This window comes from Strix aluco, chromosome 4, assembly GCF_031877795.1.
Source record: "Strix aluco isolate bStrAlu1 chromosome 4, bStrAlu1.hap1, whole genome shotgun sequence".
Taxonomy (NCBI): Eukaryota; Metazoa; Chordata; class Aves; order Strigiformes; family Strigidae; genus Strix; species Strix aluco.
Window position 1 is genome coordinate 121,989,237 of NC_133934.1, and position 24,259 is coordinate 122,013,495.

The 24,259-nt window shown below is 40.4% G+C and overlaps 1 protein-coding gene across 5 annotated transcripts in view; it reads right to left on the bottom strand.

Annotated features, from left to right (window-relative positions):
• The window catches only part of AKT1 (AKT serine/threonine kinase 1), a 76,327-nt gene that overhangs the window by 47,779 nt on the left and 4,289 nt on the right, over positions 1–24,259 (bottom strand). For all 5 annotated transcript variants that reach the window (XM_074820895.1, XM_074820893.1, XM_074820891.1 and 2 more), the window contains one exon: positions 21,142–21,318. In XM_074820895.1, the coding sequence (XP_074676996.1) occupies positions 21,142–21,187 (46 nt within the window). In that variant the 5' untranslated portion in view covers positions 21,188–21,318. The remainder of the gene's footprint in view (positions 1–21,141; positions 21,319–24,259) is intronic.

Sequence of the window (24,259 nt, forward strand, 5' to 3'; positions counted from 1 at the left end):
CTGGTCCTGGTCCTGGTCCCATCCCAGCAGCAACAGGGACACAGCTGGAAGGGCAGGTTGTGCCCAGCACACAGGGAGAGCATTGCTCCCCATTCAGAACCTCATTCTTGAAACATGGCCAAATCTGAGCAAGTTCAAATAGCGAAGCTACATCCTTTAAATACACACACACGTACGTACGTACGTTAAACAGAGCTAATGCAGAGCCTGGCTATCAGCACATGACATCGCTGCACTGACCCCGCTCCTTCACAGGCAGAGCCAACGCTCACAGTGAAATCTTCCAAAAGTCAGGCTGGCCATGAAACTCAGCCCACCCTCTGGTTTGGGGAAGCTATAAAGTTTAGATTATTCCCAAATTAATGCTTTCATGCATTTATTTCCCCCTCCCCCTCCATACTGTGAGAAAACCACTTTAACACTAGGATTACAGTTTCAGTATCAAGCTAACAGACAAAAAAAAGTTTCCAAAAAGCCATCACTGTGCACTTGCAGTGGCTAATCTGTAATTTTCATTTATCCACAGCATAATAAATGGATCTTTGCAGTGGGCAGACCTTGTCGCAAATTACAGTTTTCTAAAAACGAAGCCATGCTTGGGTATAGAAATTGGAAGTACAGGTAACACCCTCTCCTTTTTTTAAGAAAAAAAAGTGAGAACAAAGGACCCACATGAAAATTACCGTCCTGGCAATATATTTGGTAATAAAATTGCAGTTCAACTGCAACATTAACTAAGCACAAGTCCACTCCCGGGTCACCATCACTGGTTGGAGAATACGTTTTTCTACACGCTTTTCTTCCCCTCACAAGAGAATCCAGATTTCCTAGTTTAATAATCTTCCCTTTTCCAAAAGAAATGGAGCCCTTTTTAAGCAATGAAGACATTTAGTTATTTAATCACAGGGGCAGTACAAGATTAAAATGGATTAGAGAAATGAATCCAAACTAAACGTCTCCATTATGATGAAGTTTCACAATGAACCGTAAATCAACAGGTTCCCAGTTTCAGGTATAAAATCTGATTGAAATTGCTGCCGTTTTGCAAAACTACCGCTTTCTCCTGCCTTTCCTTACTAAAAATTCAGTCCAAATTGCTATTTCCATAAAGAAGTATGTCCAATATTGACAGGAGTTCTATGAAAAATTCTTGATGGTCTGCAGGGATTCTTGTACTTAACCCAAGGTAAAGTTTACAGTAATTTATTACACAAAAATCAACTGCTCTGCAGATCTGAGCTCCTGTTCCATGCTGCAGTTAGAATTTCTACCAAACAGGGAAGCGGTAATTAAATAGCTTCATTTGCAGTCCTCAATTCTTTGCACATAATTCATGACAGCATACAGGATGGAGAGAAAGAGTTATGACACTCTATATACTTTGCACTTCATCAGGTATGCTTCCCGGTTTTAATTTTTAAAAGGGAAACTGTAAACAGTAAGCTGCAAAAAGGCTGATGATGGAACAGCAAAAGACAGACAGGGGTGGGGGAAATAAAATTTAAAAAATGGGATTTAGCGTCAGAAACATCAGTGCCTTTTGAAAACAACAGATCCATCCATATTTCCCCTTTCCTTTGTACTGAAGTTTAATAAACATTTTCTCCAACTTACCAATTTTGAGAAAATCGCTGGATAAACACTTGTGTTAACCCAGTTACATGGCTCAGTGCCAAATGTAATGCCAAACTTCCCAGTTGCAAAACGAGCTGTTTTTACACACCAAAGTAACCACGCAGCAGGCCTGCCGAGACTGAAGACAGCTGACAGAGATGACTGTTGCTGTCCCCCCATTGCACCGACATCCATCCAAATACCAACATCTGCTGTGCTACAATTTACTTTTTACACAACATTTAGCAAAACAGTGCCTCTGACTGCAACATCATTAAGGAAGTAACAACAAATAAATCGCAAAGTCCCATCAGACAATTGTAAAATTAAAGCATAGTTTGTCTTGCATACACTGAGCTTTAGTTCAGACGTATTGGACTTCAGAAATAATAAGCATTAGAATCTGTTTTCTTTTATTAAACACACAAGACAAAATTCTGTAAACCGTGACAGGCGTAATCCATCATTGCAGTTTTGAGGATATTGACTTGACTCAATAGGCAGAGCAGCAGATGCCTGTGAGGCAGCCTGGCCTGCCCGGTACCGTCGCAGCAACCCAGACTACTAACAGGACTACACTATGCCTGGAAGCATAAGAAGTGCACTGTCAATTCAGGGCCCACTCCTTTTCAAACACCCAGGGCGCGTATTTTTGCTTGCGAAGTAAGGAATTAGTGTTCCTAAAAACTAAAGCACCATTTGCTTTAAAAGGCAGGACTGAGCACTGGGGCCAAGACAGTCGGATGCCACCCCACAGAGGTGAGGTGGCAAGGCAGGCTCCAGTAGCGAGTCCTGTTACAAATTCAAACCAGAACTTAGGCTCCTAAGTGAAAGCCAGGTTTGGTTAGTGGTTCCACTGAACTGCCCAACACACTTCACGTCGCAGAAGGATCTACCTGATCTGGTGTCCTCCAATTAGCTGTCTTTCACACCTGTGTCACCCAGGGTGCTGCAAGTCGAAACGGGGCAGCACTGCCACCCTGACACTGCCATGGGGCTCAGGCTTTCATCGGCACACAGGCAAAAGAGGAGGAAGAAAGGAGAATTTTAATCTTTAAAATTGTGACCAGTTTTCAAAACCAATTCTTCTTCCTGTCCTGCAGCAATTCTATGAATGCAAAAATAAGAAAAAAAAAATTCTCACTTTCTTTTGAAAAGCAGATGCTGAATGGAAAATTTTGTCAAGAAACAACTTGAATTCTGTTAGGCAACAATTAAGGGTTTTCCCTCAACCCTTCTGCTCCTCATCACCACCTTTAACACAACCTAAAAATCAGTGAAGTTCCAAAACATGATGTTTTTTGTGGGAACAAACACTCCCCCCTGCATCTCCAGACATTGTGTCTGTCAGGAACAACAACATACCCAAGACTCAGCTCAAGATACAAAAACTTGGCAGGCTGTATCTCAAAGCAGTTTCACCAAAACAATAGTTTCCCTCAAATTCCTATCAGCTTAATAGTGGAAGACAATAATATTTCAGATATCATAGGCAGCAAACATTTTGGTGAATTCAGTGGACATTCTTTATCCAATCCGCAGATAAAAAACAGTCAACACCCACAGCTAGATTAACAAAAGCGTTTAACTAATTTTGTGTTTAATTCATGCTAAAATCAAGAGGTTAAGTGCTAAAATACTTCTGAAGGTTTTGGCCAGTGTTGATTTGTGTCAGACTTTATGACAGTGTATATATATATATGCCCATCGTGGGACACAGGAGAAGCTGTGGAAAGTACAAGCCTGTGCGTAGATCCTCTCCCAACCTGGGATTTAGAGCGCAGTCTCCTCTGTGCTAGCTACTACATGTTTGCACAACAGGAGTCAAGGTCCATTGGAAATTTATCTGAAGAACTGCTCCTGCGCAAACTTTAGGTTCAACCTCTGAGTTCAGAACAGAAACACTATTTGTTTGTCCATTTATCCCCTGGCACGGTTGGCTTTTTGTCAGACAGATGTATGTATGCCACATGCAAGTCATTTCCCAACCTCTGCTCCACCTCCCTCCACGCACTCTGCACACACTCTGACCCCTCAGCAAATGTTGTAAGAGAGGAGGAAGTGTTTCTGACAGTTTGCATACTCTTCACAACAATTTTATTGCAGGTTATAAATGCTTTCTCCTGTCCTCCAACACTACTTGTAAGGAAACAAAGCAAAACAAACAAAAAATCCACCACTTCCCAAACAACTGAATGCCCTAAACCCAGCAGCAGGAAAGGGGAGGGAGGGGGTGGAGAGGAAAGGACAGAGAGGATGGATTACACTGAAGTTATTTTTGTCCTGTTCAAGTGGATGGGCAGACACAACTAAATATAGAATTTATCAAAGCAGGTGAACAAGGAAGATGACATGAGCCACATGTTTCAAGGAGCAAGCAATAAACAAAGTACACTCCTACCTCCTGGCCCAAAAAGCTCCCCAAATACACACTTCAATTTGCATGAGCAAGATTTGATTGAACAAATATTCAACTCACAGCAGCCTTCCCTCTGGACATGTGACAATGTAAATGTAAAGCAGATAGGTTTCCTGTCTCTTACCTGGTTGTACTATATATAAACAAGTACTACGAAGCCCACGTTAAAACGGAAAGAGGTTTGCACTCTTCTGTGGTGTCTCTGGACAGAAATTCTTCCGAAGAAAGTATGTTTGCATGTACAGCTGGGTAATAAAGCACCGCTTGAAATCAAACGTTAAGGAATGTTATGTTGTCAGTGGCAACACAAAGGATGTGGTTTCTATGAAATTTAACCAGTTATGTCAAGGACAATTGCTTTCTTCTGGTCAGACTGCAGTCCACGCACGGCTTGCTCAGAGTAACTGCTACAGTAGTTTGAATTTCGCAAGTGAAAATCCATTCATACGTATTTTTAACTCCTTCCAGGGTCTGAGTGAGTCTCTGAAATGCACTGGGTGGCTGTTGCCAGAAGCACATACTCCATTCAGTCACTGTGAGCAGCCCACGCTGGCAAACACAGGAGTAGCAAGTCTCACCCAGGCTCTTGGGCTCTCAGAGCCTGCAGCCAAGGATGCAAACAATAGCATTTAGCAAGGACGTTAAGTGCTTTGCTGGTATGCAGGCAGTAGAGAGCAAGGAAACATTCAGAGAAAAGACATGGCACCAGTCAAGCCATGACATCAGTGGAAGCCACACTCACATCAGAGCTGTAAGCTACCACTGGGCTTAAAGAACAGAAAGCTTTTATGTGGAACATTTCCCTTCTTCCAACTGTGCTCCCAGTTACCACAGTATCCAAGAGCCCCACAGCCTGAGCTGCATTTGTCCTCACAACATCCCTGTGAAGTAGGGAAGTGCTGTTATCACCATTTTACAGATAGGGAACTGGGGCACAGAGAGATAAAAATAACCTTATCTGAGATGATCATATAGGAGGAAGTTTGTGGCAGAACAGGGGACGACTGGCTTCGATTCTCGGTTCCAGGACAGTACTCTAATACACCAGCCACCTCTTCAGCTTCTAGATGCTCTGCCTTCAGTTTGACTGACCTACCAATCTCCCTTGGGCAACAAGGATTGGGGAATGCCTACACCTTTTATTAACACCATCTCCAGCCCAGCAAAAGTGGAAGAGGGTATCAGATGGAGGCATTGTTTGCATTCAGAAGTCCAAATCTCAACAAAGAAAACAATTTCCAAAACAGTCAGCACTATCCTGGTACTGTGGGAAGAGGACAGAAGACATACCAAATTTTCAAAGTAGAAAAATTTTTAAAAATCCATGGCAGGTTGTAAGTACAATTTTAAAATAATTAGTGAAAGTTTTAATAGAAAGCTGGTATTAGACACGCATCCTGCAAGAATCCCCCTGGTTCTGGAGATTTGAGGTTATAAAACAGTAAGAAATTAAAAAATCCCTTTGGAACTACAGCTATCTTATTTCAGACACAGATCTAAACACAGATCTGATGTAGTTTCATATGGAGACCTTGGCTCCAGACTTCACACAACAGTCTCAGATAAAACAAATTCCAGAGGCTGGAGAATGCTCAAGGTTTCCCATTTCTGGCTGAGCCAGACTTCAACCCTGTCCTCAAAGGCTCTCTTTTCTAAGTGAAATGGCACATCAGGTCCAAAATTTACTCTGTCCTTTGGGACTCCAGTTGCAGCCATCCAGAGCACCAGTTGTGAAATAAGCTTCTACAACTTCAGGGCATTCATAAAGCAGCATTTAATGTCAACTATGTGAGCTGACTATTACCCTGGAACAAACAGCAGAGATCCATGACCCTACGGATAACCTGGTTTATCAAGTCTGACTTCAAAAGGTGGCTGCTCATCATAACGGCCAAAGGATGACAGACTGCTACTAAACCATCATGAACGGGCCTTGATGGAGGACACTGTCACTATACCGATTGGGACAAAGGAAGAAATTTGTGAGTTGGTGCTAGCTGAGGGCACCAGATCAGCCATGCGCAGCTTCCAGGTCACCTCTGCTATCAGTAGACTATCCGGTCAATCGCTGCTGATAAACTGGACCTTATGGCCCAGAACTCTGCTATTATAACAGGCTGTTGCTGTAAACTTCAGCCACCAGCAACACAATGTGAATCTAAAGCACACCTCTGCCACGGTCAGAGTCTCAAGGAGCTGTAGCCAAACAGCTATTGCTGAAGGCGACCATCAAAGCACCTAATTTAACTTCTATCAGCGACAAAAAAAATAACTGAAGCCTTGCTTGGAGAGGACCAGAAAGAACAGAGCTAGCCCCACCACACATCCTGCTACCCCTATTTCTCCCCCTTCTTTTACACCAGGACTACAAAAGGGTGAAGGAGAAAGGCTGGGATGAGGTTAGAAACTTTTCTACTTTCTGACAGCAAGCTTCACAGCAACAACAGCCAACCAACCAAATGAAAGCAAAACTCCTGACATCTTCACAGCTACGTAGCAATCTTAGTAAACCAGACATTATAGTAATTAAAGCAAAAAGCAACTTTTGGTTCCAAAGCACAGACCCAGAACACTAACAAAAAGTAGTAAATTAGCGGGGCTTGTTTATTATTCCATGTTTTGAACCTTTTCCTTGAAAAATCCCAACTTCTGTATTTGAACAGATCAGCCAACACTGAAAAATTAAAAGGCCTGTTGACAACAGAGGAATTGCTATTTATTTTCTGTTTGACGGCCACCACAAGGAGTATCAAAACTAAAACCAAACACCTCTACAAATGGGGTTGTTATTCTCCTTCAAAATCAGGCTGGACTTTACATGAGATTCCCAATATCAAACCAGTCAAGAATCACAGAATATGCTGAAAGGAGCCATTAGAGGTGATCTAGCCTAATCATCCACTCAAAGCAGGGCCATTCAAAATGCTACAAAAGAAATCCTAACACTAATAGTACATGTAGGTAATTCAGGAGAATTATAAAAATACAAAGGCAAAAAATAGAACAAATGCAACTTTATCAAACTGCAACTTTCAAATCAAATTCGAGGAACAAAACCAAGTCTGCTTGGCCATGTGCCCTCATTTTAATCTCCTTGCCTCCAGTAACTGGTTTGAGGACTGTAAGAGTCAGCAGAAAGGTGAATATCAATAAACATTCTGTGTGTGTACTGGTCATAAAAAGGAGAAATGAATTCTGTGTTTCTCCATGTTTTATTTCACCACATGAATGATGAGAGAAATAGCACAGGATTGTACATGGTCAAAAAGGTATGCATAGCCTCTGAAGCGTGAATGTGTATCTACAACCACACATCCTGTTGTGTGTTATTCCACTTCTAAAATGGTGCCTGAAAAGAGAAGAGTCTCCAGAAACATGAGGTTTTGCCATAAGCACACCCAGTCAAGTCACAGGAGTAAACAAACCTCTTCAAGACACCAACAAGAGCTGTTGTGAAGTAGCCCATTCCTAGCAGCCTGGAACAGCTGCTGAGAAGAAAGCTTTCCCCTGGAAAGGACTCCTTAAAATGGGTAGAAAACTTCATATATACTAATTTTTGCACATTCCTGACAGTAACCTGTCAGAGGATTCACACAAAAAACCCCACCAAAAAAAAAGCCTTAAAAATATATAAAACTTGTAACAGTAAATCTGATCTCTTTTTTTTCTTATTTTAGATACAGCTTTCTATAACATAATGATTTGTATTACTGCAGTACACTGCAACTTCAGATACACATCTGAGGCTGAGCCACCTGCTGAACAAATAAAACAATGAGACAGTCCCTGTTTTGCAGAGTTACTGTCACAGGAGAGGGAAAACAGAAAGTCAGACAGATAAACACACAAAAAAAGGGGGACCAATACTGGGCATCGCAGTGAACAGCAGTCTCAGTATACATGCACTGCAAGTTCATCAAGGCCTTTTATAAGCAACACAAGGAGCGAGAGCTTTTAAAAGAGGATAATAAAGCAGCTGTTTACAGGGACTATTTCCCAAGTGTGAAAGGGTAACACAAGAGAAAGCACAGAAGTGCTTGCTTGCCCCATGTTGTAGTCACAGTATAGAGACATGCTAGGCTAACTGGAGGCAGAAGTTAACATCTTAATAGCAAATTAGAGATGGTAAAAATAGGTATGAAAAGCAAAAGCAGCTGGTTTTGCAGCTCAATGCAACAGAGGAACTAATAGATAGCAACAAAGCAGCCGCCCAAAGAACGAGCTCTGCCCTGTTCAGAGCAGCACTCTGAATGGGACGAGGTTACATGCCAAGCATACAAAGATGCAAGATGATGCAAACCTTAGAAAAGTATATTCCCCCTCTCCATGTTTTGCTCTTGTTTTCCATTTTCATGAATAACAGTATACTCCAACAACTACAGCAACTTTGAAAACATCAACTTCTTCGAGGATCAAAAAATACAGTCTCTGCAGACAGTCTGGTTATATTGCTGTAGAGCTGAGACAAGTCACTATTTCAGAAAGAAATCTGGCCACCTGCTGCTCTAAGCAGAGAAGGCGGTATACATGTAAAATCATGCTTTTCTCCGAAATTACAACTGGTATTACCCAGGAAACACAGACTAGACTGGGAAAAAATGCATTAACTCCAAATGGTGCAGTTATGCTGAACTAAATTGTACACGGCTAGCTAGTAGTCTTCACTCAAGTTATCACAGGTTTGTTCATCTTAAAATCATTTTGTTGATTCCCAGTGAACTATCTACTACAGCCACTTTAGACCTCCGGCTTCCTTTCAAGTCAGAGAGTAGATATCAGTAAGGCTGGGACATCTCAAAACCTCAGGCATTAAAAAAAAAAAAAAAAGTTACAGCAGTTATTATGGAAGGATGAAACACCTACAGTACAAAAGGTTCCTACTGCAGCAAGAACAGCATGTTCTAACCCAATAAAAGCAATCACCAAGTCTAGTCCTAGAGCTCGCTCAGGATCACATCAGTCTATGCCAATGACAAGGTGTAAGTTTTAAGCAACTGCTCTTAATGCAGCTGAGCCACCTTGGCTGAAAGGAAGCTGCTCCATTGCATCTGTCTTTAACAGGGATGTCCACTGTGTTCAAAATGCGAGGCCAAATTTGGCTGCTACACCTTTGCAACCCCACTGTGTAAAGGGGAAGAATTACCCCAGCTTGTAAAGGCAACTGTCCAGAGGAAAAATGCCTCATTTTACCTGAACATGCTGAATCTGGCAAGAGCTGACAGTCAGGGAACACAGAGAACCCTTTAAAAATACACAACATCGTTTATTACACTGGGACGGTACTTCATGTTGCACAATCCAAGCTTTTGTTTCAAGCAAGAAAATGTTTTCTAAATATTTTGTCACCATGACAGTCTAGCCTTGGACTCAAATTGTGCCCTTGGTTACTCCAGAAAACCCCTGTGAAGTCAACTGTGTTGTACTGCTCATCGCCACGTCCCAGGCCGCCGGGAAGGCTCACCTGGCAGTGTGGCTACCAGCGTCCTCTCGGCCCTCTGTGCTCTACATGGCCTTCTCATCCCAAGCTATTTTGCTTACCCACAAACTAAAACACTCATCTAAAATCCACGTGAAGAAACAACATCGTATGTAAGAGGAAGACAGTTCTGCAACTAAGGAATACTAAACATCTCCCCGACAGGTTCAGCTTTATCCGAGGAATACAGGCAAAACAAAAACCATTCCCGAGATAGCAGAAAGAAATATTTTAAACACACAGAGAAAAAGACACATAGAAAAACATCCCAGCTTTGAGGGCCCTGTTCCAAGTAAAAACATTTCTTTCAGGGACATTAATTTGGCAAACTAAATCTGAGCAGATACAGGCTAAGTCCACAGTACAGCCCCAAAAAGAGCAGCGGAGCATTTCTGTGTGACTCAGGAAGCCCAGCGAAGACTTCGGCAGAACAAGATCAACAGGGTGTTTATATACAGCCAGCAGCGTCATGCGAACAGTCGGTTTAGTTTGTGAAATGAATGTTTGCATTGTCATTAAAAAAAAAAAAAACAAAACCCAACACCCTCTATTCCACACTTACAAGTTTCCAACATTAAAAACATAGCAGGGGAAGGAAGTACTCTAGCAGCCAAAATTTACAAATTCTTACCATAACTTTGGCACAGTAAACTTCTCCAGTGTCACAAAGGCCTATTCTTCAGGGGGCTCGGTCGCCTTTTTTTCAGAAAGACTAATCCACATGTGAACGCTATTAAAGAACACACAAAATGCCAACAGGAGCATAAACCTGTGTGTGTGTGTTTGTTTGTTTTTTCAAAGTTTTATCTGTCTTTACTTACACAGAAAGATACCTAGGAACAGCCTGGAGTAAGGTATTTCTGCTTTCTCTCTTTTTACTAGTGAAGCTCAGTAAGATTTTTCCTTTCCCCTAAAAATGACAATGCTATTTTATTTTAATTCATTCCAGTGGGTGACAGAGATTCATCCTCATAGGTTGCATTCAGCAGTCAGGTTTCAAGAATTTAACAAAGAATTGAAATTTTAATACTGGGGAGTTGGGGGGCAGGGGGGGTTGGGGTTGGTTATTTTACTAGAAAAGAAATTCCTAACAGTAACGGTTTAATTGTTTGAGAGACACCTTACTAGAACCTCAAAGAAAATACTAATACTCTAACTTACACTCGGCATTTCTGCACTGCAAAAAAAATCCAAGCTCTGAAAGTCAGCACTTTTTCCTCTTATTATCTGAAGCTATATAAAAGCCCTAACATAGATTTGAAAGAAATACAACAGAAAATCCTGCCTGATCTAAATACATAGAGCTAAATTTATCTTTCAGTTTTCGAAACACCACTTAGAGATTGGGCATTTAGAGTTCTATTCATGGGCTAGAAAAAAGCCAAATGGTACATTTTAAAAAACTGACTTTGAAATATTGTTATGAGAACAGGGACAAGCTATGTAAACCCTAAAATTCAGTGGGTCTTTGTATTCACGATTATTGTCACAAACTAAAAGGCTCATATTCCCTACTAAGCAAACATTTACAATTAAATCCATTCTGCACAAGGCATTTGCATTTTGAGATAGAACAGTCAGTTGTTCAGCTGCTGTGATTTAGATGGATTGGTTCATTATTGCTGCAGTTCGTTTTCAGCTACACTGTATAACAAAGGGGTGCCAATGTAGTCTTGAATGGCTTTAAAGCTAAGTATGCTGGTATTCTTCCATGATGATGTAATTTAACTATCTTCCCATCTCTCAGATCAAGATATCTTGACTTTACAGGCTGAACTTCAGCGAAAACGACAGATACAAGCTGTCACAATAGTGTTCAATGGGCAATATCTCTGCAAGTCAGCTGAAGGATGTTGCTGGCAAGTTTGCAGTGATTTTCCACTTATGAAAAAGTAATTTTTCCCTAATTCTTTTTTTAGAATAAATACTTTTCCTATCATGCAAGTAACAAGGCAACTTTGACTTCCACACCCGGAGATACATCAGTTATATACCTTCAAATGTTCGTGCTATAGTAAAAATCTATCTGTAGCAGAAAAGACGACCTAGAACTACAATGATCTCTGATGCAAGGAAAATTTCAAGTTGAAAAAGTCAACTACTATCCTACTCCTTCACTGTCTGAAACATATCACCAAAGGCAGTATTAAAGCAGCAAAACCATTCTCCTATTAACAACCATGTAAAAAAAGCAAGATTTCTTTTTTTAAAAAAATTATTGATGAAAAAGCCATGATGATTAGTGGCATTTAACCTCCCAATCTAAAGCAGGGTCTTCTCAAGACACTGCCAGAGCAGCACAAAGAACATTTACCACAGAATAATTTGATTACTGAATTTATAGTGGCAAAGGATTCATATCCTATGTCCAGAAATCCATTTCCACCTATAAAACTACTTCCAAGTCCCACAACCAGCACTGTCACCATAGATTATCAAAACTGGATTCTAGTCTGCTCCGTGTATAAATTTGCAGTGGAATAATAAACATATAATGTCGCGAAACCTATGTAACTACGCATTTAAGTCAAGTCTTGAATTAAGAAATAAATGCCTTCTCTTCTCTTAGCGTTCCCAAAATTTCATTTCTACTTACTGAGGATAGGAGAGGAAGGAGACTGCATGATCAAAAGTTAAAAATTAAAAAAAACAAAAGCCCCAAACATCTGCACTACAGAGAAAACACTTTAATTTAGTTAACTGACTGCTACTTATAGATGGTTTACAGAAGACAGACAGGGGCAGGGATATGTATGACACACAAAAAAAGACTAGTCCAGACAATCTGTGCCTGGAAGCCCCTGAAAAACAACCAGCAAATGAAAGGTGGTATTCCCACTACCTTTCATTTGCAGCTATGAGGAGGCCTGACAATGGATTTTGAACTGCTTAACAGGTTTGTCCAAGGGTGTAACTTCTTACTGATACTCCAACTGTGAAGCTCCAACTTAGGCATAATGGCAAGAATATACAAAATAGTGTGCACCCTTGTATTTCAGTGCATAAACCCTACTTAGTGCAAATATTTTCCACACCACTGTAACTACATGATTCTGAACAAGGCAGCATTACACTGGCAGCCGTAATATGGCATGTACAAAGGCTCATATGGAAACACATGGCAAAAATTTTAAATAAGTATTTTTTCTCTTAAATCTTGAGATTTAGTTTAACCGGAGTTTGATGGATAAAAAAGCATATAGTTTCAAATATAGTTTCATTTGTACGTTTCTATTAGCCATTAGACCCACTGAGCCTCTTGCAGAAAATACGGAAGTTATTCTTTCATATGGCTTGGTTTCTGAAGTGTAAATCAGGAGGTATTTCTTGATCCCCAGATCCTTTGACATGATTGCAGAAATATTAGGGTCTACTGCTAAGGCTAAGAGTTCAGAAAAATAAAAAACACACATTATAAATTATTTTAAATTCTCTATTTAATTACTTCCAATGAAAAATCTCAAACAGCCCTTTTTCTTCTCCTTAGTCTAAACTGTGAAGGCGGCACTCAGGTTACGTTTTCCAGTTTTTCCTCTACATCATGAGTATCAGCAAGCTCCTCTGCTTCAGAAAAAGGGGCAAAACTTTCAAAATCTTGTGACTTCTACAGGTGGCAACTGATTTATAAAGCCACCACAAACACAAGGGCTGCATTTAAAATCTGAGAATTAGCAGTGATTGCTAATGACCTCCATCAGCACCTGAAGTCCACTCAAGTAACACCAGTGTCAGCCCCATGAGTTACACTTTCGTATCAGCATAATAATGCTTGTCTTGAAGATCTCTCCTATGAAGAAAGGCTGAGAGTTGGGGCTCTTCAGCCTTGAGAAGAGAAGGCTCCGGGAAGACCTTATTGCAGCCTTTCAATATATAAGGAGGCTTATAAGAAAGGCAGAGAGGGGCTTTTTACCAGGGCCTACAGTGACAGGACAAGGGGTAACAGTTTTAACCTATAGGAGAGTAGATTCAGACTACATATATGTAAGGAAAAAATTCTTTCCTATGAGGGTGGTGAAACACTGGAACACATTGCTTAGAGAAATTGTGGATGCCCCTTTCTTGGAAGTGTTCAAGGCCAGGTTGGATGGGGTCTTGAGCAATGTGATCCAGTGAAAGATGTCCCTGGCCAGGGCAAGAGGGGTTGACTAGATGATCTTTAAGGGTCCCTTCCAACAAACCATTTTATGACTGGAGCTCCCTCTCAAAACATGTATCTCCTGTGAAGGCTATGTGGTTCATGACCAACACAAAACCCACTTCTCCAGCACACATGTTCTGTAGTCCTCATTAAGAGTACACTAGCAAAGCGCAAACAGAGGAGACTGATTTGATAGCCCCTGAACAATTCAGATGCTGCACTCAGCCTCAGTACTAGCACGAAATACCACTGCAGTCATGCACAGAACCACTGACTCCAAAGTGTATTTCTACATGCAGTTCACCAAAGGCCTGGGCTTTGGACAGCACTTCAAAACACGCTCTCCCGACTTACCCAAGAGACTCAGGAAAACAACTGACTTGCCCACAGTCTGTGATGAGTGTTTACCTCGGCTGTCCTCAAATATAACCACGCACTTTTGAATAAATTGACAAATTTCACAATATTGTTTGACCACCTATCTTTTTCACATTTTTGGCTCAACTTGAAGAGGTGGGAGAATAATTCCAGAGTTCTGTAACATGTTTTCCAACTGCACTCAAAGTCAGTCTTCATTATTTCCCCTTTCAGTTGCAGTAAATATTTCTCACAGAAGCACACTACTTCACACCTAATATGGTGCTATTCTTTCTCCATTCTTTTTCTTCCTCTTTCCTCACATAGTTTCCTGGTTTTTGTTCCCCCTTTAAGAGGCACATTGTACCTGCAACACAATACATCTGAAAATAATTCCTCCTCTGTCTCCCCCCCCCCCCAAAGATGACTTTTTAAATAAGATTTAACTCTTTTTTTCCCCCCTTAGTAAATCAGTTACTTCAATATATAAAAGGGGAAAAAACCCACAAGGCTGACAGTTGTTTGTTTGTTTTTTACAATGCTCTGTCTTTCAAAATGCATTCAAATTAAATGTTCAAATGCCAAGCAAATCCCTCTTGCCAATACATATTAAGGTTTGTTTCCTAAATGAATCTGAGACCAACCCCCACCCTAATTTTTAAAACAATTATCAGTAACAGAAGTGGTGGATAAAAGGATATACACTACATGTCACCATGTACTACTCTACAAGCATCAAAGTCCTCACCAGCTTTTTCAGATGGTAAGAGCACTAACACAGAGCAAGTTTAGGCAGGGGAAGCCGTGGGCACAGGCAAGGAGTGCAACTGATGGTGCTTAGGCAGGGGGAGCACCAGCAGGGAATGATGGAAGCGAAGGAACCTTCTGGCATCCACAAAGGGGCTGCAGGGGAAAAGACATTTTCAAGTGAGGACAAGGCACCAAATTTAAAATGCATGGCACAGCACCTTGCTGAAAACCACTCCTGCAAGAACAACGCACAAGCTTTACTCTCTTGCTCTCTCTTTACCTCAAAATAGCACACTCAGTATTTCTTTCTTCCTAAATCCAAACCTGATGACTTCTCAATACGCCTACTGAGAGAAAAAAGAACAGAAAACCACATGGACAATCTTTTTTTTTTTTTTTTTTGCACAGGCCTACCTTTTCCTTCTCGAAAATGAAGGAACCATGAAAAAGAGGATCAAAGCCAATGCAGGCAGTTTCTGCATGACCCACTCTATCAAGCATTCCCAGACTCACTTCAACAGGGCTTGCAACATCCCAGATCCCTCACTCTCAAATCTCTTTTAACAACAAGTAACAGTAATTTATGATGCTACCCCACTTTCAGAGATAGAATTGAGACCTAGTTTGTTTCGCTTCTGATGTACAATGGAACAGAATATGAAAGTAAACTTCCAGATCTGACAAAAATAATGTGGACATCAACATCTGAGCTCTTCCTCTTTGCCATTCAAAGCGAGAGTGTGTTTGGTGCCACTCATACGCAAGTTCCAGACAGTCAGTTTACAAACACAGAGAAGAACATCTAACCTAGCATGACCTCTCTAAAGAACTGAAAGTATTTTGCAAAAAAGGTGGAGGAAAATGTTGGAATAGATTTTTTGGGAGTAATTTTTACTGAAAAAAGAAACATTTGGACTTCACCCCTCAAAAATGTGAAGCTGTGTTCTGGAAGAAAGACTCTTCTAAAAGGACACTGGAAAGTAACAAAGATGGTCAAAAACTTAGGCAGTCTGCTCAGTGCAAGGAAGATGAGCAATCTCTAGGCTACGCTAGCTCTTTCAAAGATGTAGTACAGTACAGTTACACTGTAGTAGGTGATTCTCAGCATCTGACTTCCCTGTCATCTAAATCAGACTTTTTACAGTACACTGGATCCAGCCTGTTTCCTATGATCTCTCCAGAAACAATTCCATCAGATGAGATTTACTCTCCAAAAGTCTAGCTGACTAGCCATTATCAGCTCATATTTCTCCAGATGTTTTGTGATCTCATCCTTTCTTAATGTCTCTAGCATCTTGCCTACCACCGAGGTCAGATTTATTGGTTGACAATTTCCTGGTTCCTCCCCAATCCCCTTTTCCCAGAACAGGGCAAGCAAAATGAAAGCAACCAAGAGCTAGCATTGCAAAACTATTGCCCCTTGTGTTGAAAAAGAGACACACAAGAAAAACCACAAACTGACACAGCTTATCTTTTGTTTCCAATAAGAAGAGCAACAGATTTCCCTATAAACCCAACCCTTCAGCTGTGGAAGTAGCATCAGCTTCCTTCCCTCTGTTACAAACTTCCCCCCTCCATTCTTTGTTCAGCCCCTATCTTGTTTCTTACCTTTCCTCTTGTCCCGTTTTTCCTCTGAAGCAGCTGTACCCTCTCTAGCTGGCATCTTCAGAGTTCAGATGTGTCTTAGGATCCTTTGTATCAAGGATACAGCCACTCCTTTGAAATACCATTAAAGCCAGACCATCCATGAACTAAGCTGAAAAGCTTGAAGGTTCTGGCTACACAGGTCATCAAGAAAGTGCACCGCTACCTCCCAGGGAAGACAGAAGCCAAGGTAATAAATAAAACACACACACACATATACAAAAAGAGGTAGGGAACATGGTGAGAGCAGAAAAGAAGGAAGAAAGAAGAGGTGAGGAGAAACAGAACACAAGAGACTCACTGGCTTAAAAAAAAAGTTAACTTCTGGTCATACCTCATAAGATCCTGTTTTGATTCACACTAACAGAATACTGAAAGTATGAACCTGTGCTCAAAATAACAAAGCTAAAGTTCACAGTCTGTGCTATTCTGATAGAGAAAGTTAAAAGACCAACAATCAGCATTTAATTCCTGGTTTGTATTTTACATACAGATCCTGCATTCATTTTATGCAATGAAGCTATAGGAAGACAAATCACAATGGACTACTGGTTATTTATTAGGACATCTGTATCACTCCATTACAGAAATAATTCTTTAACAAAAAAAAATTAGTTTTATTTCCATAAGTGGAGTAAGTATCTTTTGTACAATTTCTCATTTAAGGACCTCTAGTCATTTTGATCAGCTTGAAAGCCAGACTCCCAACCAGTCAAATAGTTTTACCTGCCTAAAGTCCACACAAATTGACATTTGGAGGACATGTTCTAGTTTTCATGGTTAAAATTACTGTGCAGTGTTTATATACCACTTAAAAATGAAAGCAAAAAGTAGCACCACATTTGCTGCTAAATATTAATGGCTGAATACGCAGGTCTCTCCTGCTGTTTATAATTGCTTCAGAGTTCTCAGAGTGAGAAATCAAGATTTCTATTTCCTTTTTTAAATGTCAGTGTACATTTTTCCCCTCCCCCCCTTTCCCTGCCTCCAAAAGACTCCTTTTTCCATATGAGTTTATGCCCTAATAAGAAAACCGGACATACTAGGGAAGACAGAGATGACAGAGTATCAAAACGCACAATCCCCCTTTTGTTAGCTTTGCAGAAAGACTTAAAAAAAAAAAAAAAAAAGGCAACCACAGGATGAAGACTGAAGACAATAGAAGAACCTTTATAAACAGGGACCAGAGCAGAAAGATGCAAGAAATCCAATAAGATCTTTAAAATGGATCAGTAAATAAAATACACTCAGGCATACGTCTTTTATCCAACAAGTTCCACAGCAAATGACCAAAATTAAGGATACTCGTGACATACATCCAGAAAACCTGTAATCTCAGAACTCAAAAAGTAGCAATTTGGGCAGATAATTTTCTCCTTCCCCCCTCATATCCAATCACAATTATAGCACCTCTGCATCAACCCACTTACCCCATCCTTTCCCACTAAAGAAACCTTCAATGTAACACAACCAGGGTCTACGTATTCTGGACATACACATACAATACACCAACCCCACGTTTGAGTTTCTTCCCATTTTCTGTGTGTGTGCTGGAACACTTCAGCCATGCAGCTATGCAAAAAGTGGTTAGTATTTTAACTACTGTTTCTGTCTTCACACAGAGTCCATCGCCTCACTATGATTAGAGTAAAAGCACCCAGTGCTGCCAATGGGGAAAAGGGGGGGGAAAAAGTTCATTCATGAATTCTTCTATTTCTGCCTGGTTGAGGTTAGACATGTCATGGAGATGGCTCTGGCCCCTGCACAAACAAACATCTGTGCTACTGGAAGTAGAGCTTCCTTCAAGCGACTGACTTACAGAACTGCCAAGAGCTCTCGGCCAGGCAGCAATGTTTAATTTCATTTCTCCATTTGTATTTTTAATCTTGGAAACAAAAACAGAAATGTAAAGCATGCTGACAGAAGAAAACAACCCCACAATTCTAGAAAGCCCTGCTATTTCCCTGCCAGGCCAAAACACCTGCTCCTGCTAATGACGGCTTTATGCTTATATACACCTGCCATCCAGAAGGGCTCCAGAGCACTTTGCAGCCTGATTTATACATACACAAATCATTAAAACCACCAAAATTAAGACACTGCTGGGGTGAGATGTAGCAACTCTTTTAACTGCACACAGCCATGCTGTTCAACTGCTCAGGACATGAACTAAGCGACACCATATCCAACCAAAGTTATGGAGGAACGTTAGGTAGAGAGAACATCATTGCCCAATCTGGAGTTCAGCCAGTCACTACTTAAAATATTTGCATGTGGAAAGCCCTAGGATCTTTAAAGAACACATGCAGTGCAACCTTCGGTTTTATAAATGATCCAAAAGACAAACAATATACATTTCCTATATCTAAAATCCTCCTTTAGCAGTCCCTCCCTGCAGTAATTACTGTTTATGCCTTAACTTCAGAAGCTCACAGTATCACACATCAGTTTTGGAAACATCCTGTGGTTGAAGCACTCGATCTTGCAGAGCCAGCAAACTGATAGGGTCTGGCAATAAATGTGGATGATTAAAAAAAAAACCAAACCTCTACAAAACGCATGCACACACAAGTGGATCAGTTCCCTCCCACAGGCACCCCCAGCCAAAAGAACTGAATTTGTCAACTGATCCCAAAACAGCTACAAAAAACAAGAGAGTAACGGAGCTGACACACTGGCAAGCTGAGAAGGGGAGATAGCACTGCTTTCTCAAATCCTCCTCGCATGGACAACAAATTAACAGTTGCAAAGTCAATGAGGTAGAATGAAATAGGTGTCACCGCACATACCGAGAAGGGAAAAAGGCACTGGGGAACAGGTTAAAAAGATTAGGAAACCTGGCATCCAAAAAAAGTCAAGATACATTTAACACTTTGGGTGTTTGGGCACAAATTTGTAGTCTCAAATATGCACAACATGATACTAACATTTTGGAAGTGGAAATGAGTTCAGCAGTTAATCTCATCATAATATTATCAGCAAACCATCAGAGATAATAATCTGTTTCTCTAAGGTAATTTTAAAAAAAAAAAAAAAAAAAAAAAAAGAAGAAAATCAGATCGGGGCGTCTTTTACTAAGACCTCCTCCAGAGGTCTTCTTCCTTGAAAGTAGCTTTATTGTAATCCTAGAAACAGCAAAAATTAAATTCTCAACAGTAAATACGGACAAGCTTGAAATACAACATGACTGTTTTAAAGTTTCAGACACACCTGCCTTTGAATCATCCTGACGATACAATTCTATTTTTATACTTTTTAAATGTTTCTCCCCCAGATTTCTGTACAGTGCTCGTCAAAATAGCAAAATAATTTTTTTTAAAGTTACAGGTAAGTGCAGAAAGAATTGTAACAATAGACAGTTAAAAAAAAAAAAACTCAGCCTAAAACCATAATTTAAAACTAAAAACATATCTCTGATTTGAAGAGTTTCTAGATTCATAAATGAGAATGGGAAGCATAATTCTGTGTTTCTTTCTCCTGCTTTATCCAAACACAGCAAAATTCTCAAATACTTTACCAGAACAATGTAGTGTGGGTACACCAGAATTATTGAATAAATTATTTATGATGATGAGTGGAAAAGCATTTCTAACTGAAATAAACCAGAACAAAAAAAAAAAAAAGGAAAAAACTTTATCGAAACATTTTTACATCAAGTATCCAGCTGTTAGAAATATATGTTTCCACCCTTTTAAAACACAGATTATCAACGTGTTTTCTGAATTCTTAGAAATTTCTTATGGTTGCAGAAGAACCATCAGCCTTCATCAAGGTTACAATAACGTATTTCTATTTTCTTCCAGAAATAATTATGCTACACCTCTGCACCTTCAGGCAAGTTGTTTCAAACCCTCCAGAAAAATCCTGAATCTGCAGAACCATGCAAGTTTCCCTACTGCTGGAGCACACACAATCTGTTTTTGGTCCAAAAAAATGATGATATTATGGAAAGTACCTAACACTGCTCTCTCCTTTCCAAGAAATGATAGTAGAATACAAAGAAACAGGTAAGTCAAGTACCTTATAGGAGCAACGCTGTAGTGCTTGAAAACAAACACCTCCTTACCCTCCCCAAAAAAAACCAAACCCACTGTTTTGGGGATAAAACACTTAAGAATGCAAAAAGCATAACAGTACACGTGACTATGTTATTTCAGTTTTGCCACCCAGTCAAGAATAAAGACTTTTTGTAAAAATCAAATGTCATTAGTGGTACAACGGAAATCCACAGAGTGCACAAACTCAAGGCTATTCTTCCTGTCTAGGACACTGGTACCAAGAGCAGTTCAGACACAAAACAGTACATTCTCTAGCAAGTCTCTGCAAAAGCACAGCACTGCTCGCAGAATACAGGCGTATTTTTCACTGTTCAAATGAGGATTCACGTCAAGACAATCCTACCTTCTAACACAAACAGAAAAGCTACAGACCTCCATATAAATCAAAATAATTTGCTACAGTTTAACCTTTAACACTCTTAAGTATCATCTCCTTCAGTTGCTATCTTTATTATCATTTTCAAAGCAGTTGACACAGTTTTCGGTGAACACACACACATGCACACACTCAAAGAAAACCCCTTATATGTGCGCTTCAAAAACTTGAGAGAAAGTCATGCACGCTCCTTATATGCCATTCCCTATTCGGGTGAACGGGAAAATAACAGACTATTGAAGATATGCTGCTAAAGGACAGATCACCACACAAAGTCGGTCTACTGTCCTGGAGGGAAGAGACACTTACCTCGTTTGTGAAGCCACCCTTCCTTCACTATTGCTACTTCATTCATAATGGCGGGAATGTCTCTTGAAAAACCAGTTTATGCCAAAAGATCACTCTGTTGAAATTCCTGAACTTCCACAGAAGGCTCCACAAAAGGGTTGGGGCTTTTTTTTCTGGTTTTCTCCTTCTCAGTTATTTCTAAAAGGATCAAAAGAAGAGTGCACCATCATTTTGAAGCATGTCACATATGTACAGTAAGGGATACAGCAGGGAGTAGCTTTCATTGCTGGGTTGTTAGTTTGGGGTTTTTTTAACTATTATTACAAATCCTAAATGAGGGCTTAGCTCTTCACAAGGATTTTTATATCTCTGCAGGTGGAGAAACATGCTTGCTGAAGTCCTGCTTCTTCAGTGAGTAGGTGGATTGTGAGCAGACTGAACATCACCGGACACTGTCTGGATTAGAGGTGGATCCAAGACCTTGCCCAGCAGACCTCCATCTCTCCAAACACCACCTCACTCTCCACAACAATAAAAATTCTGAGATTTCACAAAGTCCGGTTTTAAATATTTCCTGGTAAGAAAACTTCCAGAACCTCTTCTGGAAGGCTTCTTTACAGCCTGATGTATAGCAGTCTACCAACTAGCACACAGTGCACCTTAGAGATAAACCTCTGACAGTAAAAGTTCCCAATACTCTGCTTCAAATTTTCCTACCTTCAGCATCACCCTGTTAATCCTACGCAGATCTCAACTCCCCAACCTCTGATATTTATAATTCCTACCTCTCAGAGGTATACAGAGAATTTCAGATAAGCTCACATACATTTCTGTTATTCTAAGTCAGCCCTTATAGCACCCTGATCAATTTTATTGCTCTTCCCTGAACGCACTGCAGTTTGCTGCTGTCTTTCTCACAATGAAATACACCTAAGTACCACTTAGGATTTTTACCCCTCTGCTTTATGAGATGAAGTCCCTATCTAAATAGCTAAAAACTGCCATATCTTATTGAAAACATGTCTAGTTCATGGCTGACTACCACAGAAACATTCTGTGCATTTCTCTTCCTCATTGAAGTATTGTCTTCCCAAATGCATTAGCTTTTTTTATTTTTCTAAATGGAATCTGATTATTTTTCTTCTGGTGGTACAAATGTTCTCTGTTTGTTTTTCTTTAATGACTTCTGTGCTCTCCAAAGTGTCCATATCACCATTCAATCTGGTATTACTTGAGTGATCAAAAAATGTAATTGGTGACAAATTCCCAGCAGTAATCAAGAAGTTCAATAAAACAAAACCCAGCAGCATTTGTAACCTGCCACCAAAGACCTGTTTTTTACTGGAGTGTCTCTCCAACCACAGAGACATCGCATTCCTCCCTAACAAATACACACCGTCTCTGCATGCATTTGGCACACATGCATCAATTATCTCTGAGCGTGCAGGTGATAGCCATCCATCAGAAACTAGATTAAAAAGCAACTAATTCCCCATAACTCACTAAGACACAACCCTGGATGGAAGAAACAGGTGGTAAGAACGAATCCAACTAGAACTGAAACCCCAGCAGGGACAGAGGGGTCTGTACTGTACGTCACCAGCACTCTGAAACGGGCAGCCAAAGCAAGGAGGTCAAATTTGAACAAGTTCCATCCACTGCCTGCAGAAATGGACTGGGACAAAGGAGGTCACTCCCCTGATACTTTGCCTATGAACTTTCACTGTTTGTCACTATTCCTCAGCTTTTCCAATAACACTTTATTTTCTAGTTTTTCCCCAGAAACAAGGTGGGCTGGTTTTTGGTTTTTTTTTTCAAATTACGTATCTGCCATATCTCACTGGTTATAATTATTAACTCCCAACAAACACGTAAGACATTTGCTTGAGGGAGGGAAAACACACGAAAAATTACATTGGAACAAGAGACATGTAAGAATTCCTTAATTTCATAAATAAATATGACAACACCATATACTGCAGAATAGAGACCAGTAACCCACAGCTGCCAGAGTTACCTTGGAACAAACTCCTTTAGCTCCAGAGCAATTAGGATAGAACCTGACAAACATGGCAGGCTTTCATCCTTTCAAAACTTCATGCACAACAGCCATGCAAGCTAGAATGACTTGTTGATGTCAAGAGGAGACCAGACTTCATTTAGAGGCTTCGTTTAAGCATCGAGCAATTTGCAAAGTGTTGAGCAAAACCCCTAAGATTATAACAGCTTAGGCCTGGAAATGCAACACCCAGATGTGAAAATTAACACTTCTAACATTGTGCCAGAGAACACAGGGACTGTGCGACCTATCTCTGCATCTTGAATTCAACAATTTAGCTGCACTGAACAATCAATATCCTTTTCAATAACCATACCTAAAAAAGTAAGCTACAAGCCAAACTAGTCTGTAGAAAGGACAATCCTATTATTAAAAACAGAAAAAGGTGCAAAGGCCCAAAATTCTGCAATCTGCACCTAACTTACTCCAGGTTTTTCTGGGTTAATGCTTGCCAAGATTACCACTTGGCAGCCTCCTGCTCTTCACCAGCTAAACTGTCATCTCATAATCTGAATTTGAATGACAATACAGCCCAAAAAAGCAGATCAACAAAGAAACCCTAAGTTCAGAGGAACTACTTTTTCTACTCTCTGTGGTGTTCAAAAAGTTTGGACTGCCTTTTCAATTTCTACCCAAGAAACACTCTTCACTTGCTACTGCAGCCCTGCTACTACCAATGTGTCTTCACCTGCCTGTCTCCTTTGAAGGGAGAGGGGTGGTGAAGGGGGTAGGGGGTCTTATAAAGGAGCCATGCACAGGAGATTGGGCAGCATGGCACAACAAAGTGGTAAAACATTAAATCCCTGACACCAAACTGCAGCATGGGCTCCACCTCAGTCCTTCAGTCAGCTATGCACAGCCTCTTATTTTATAAGGGGGAACTTAAGCTATCTTTTCTTCACGCTGCGAAGAGCTGGGGATCCCTTCTCACTGTCCAACAAGATGTCCATAGACACAGCTCCAACAGCAGCAAACCTCCTCTATCAGGTATATTTTAAAACACACATTCAAGCTGTGCCTAATATATCTATTTTAGTAAAAGACGCTATTGAAGACAGCAGCAGCAAGTAAGAGTAATTT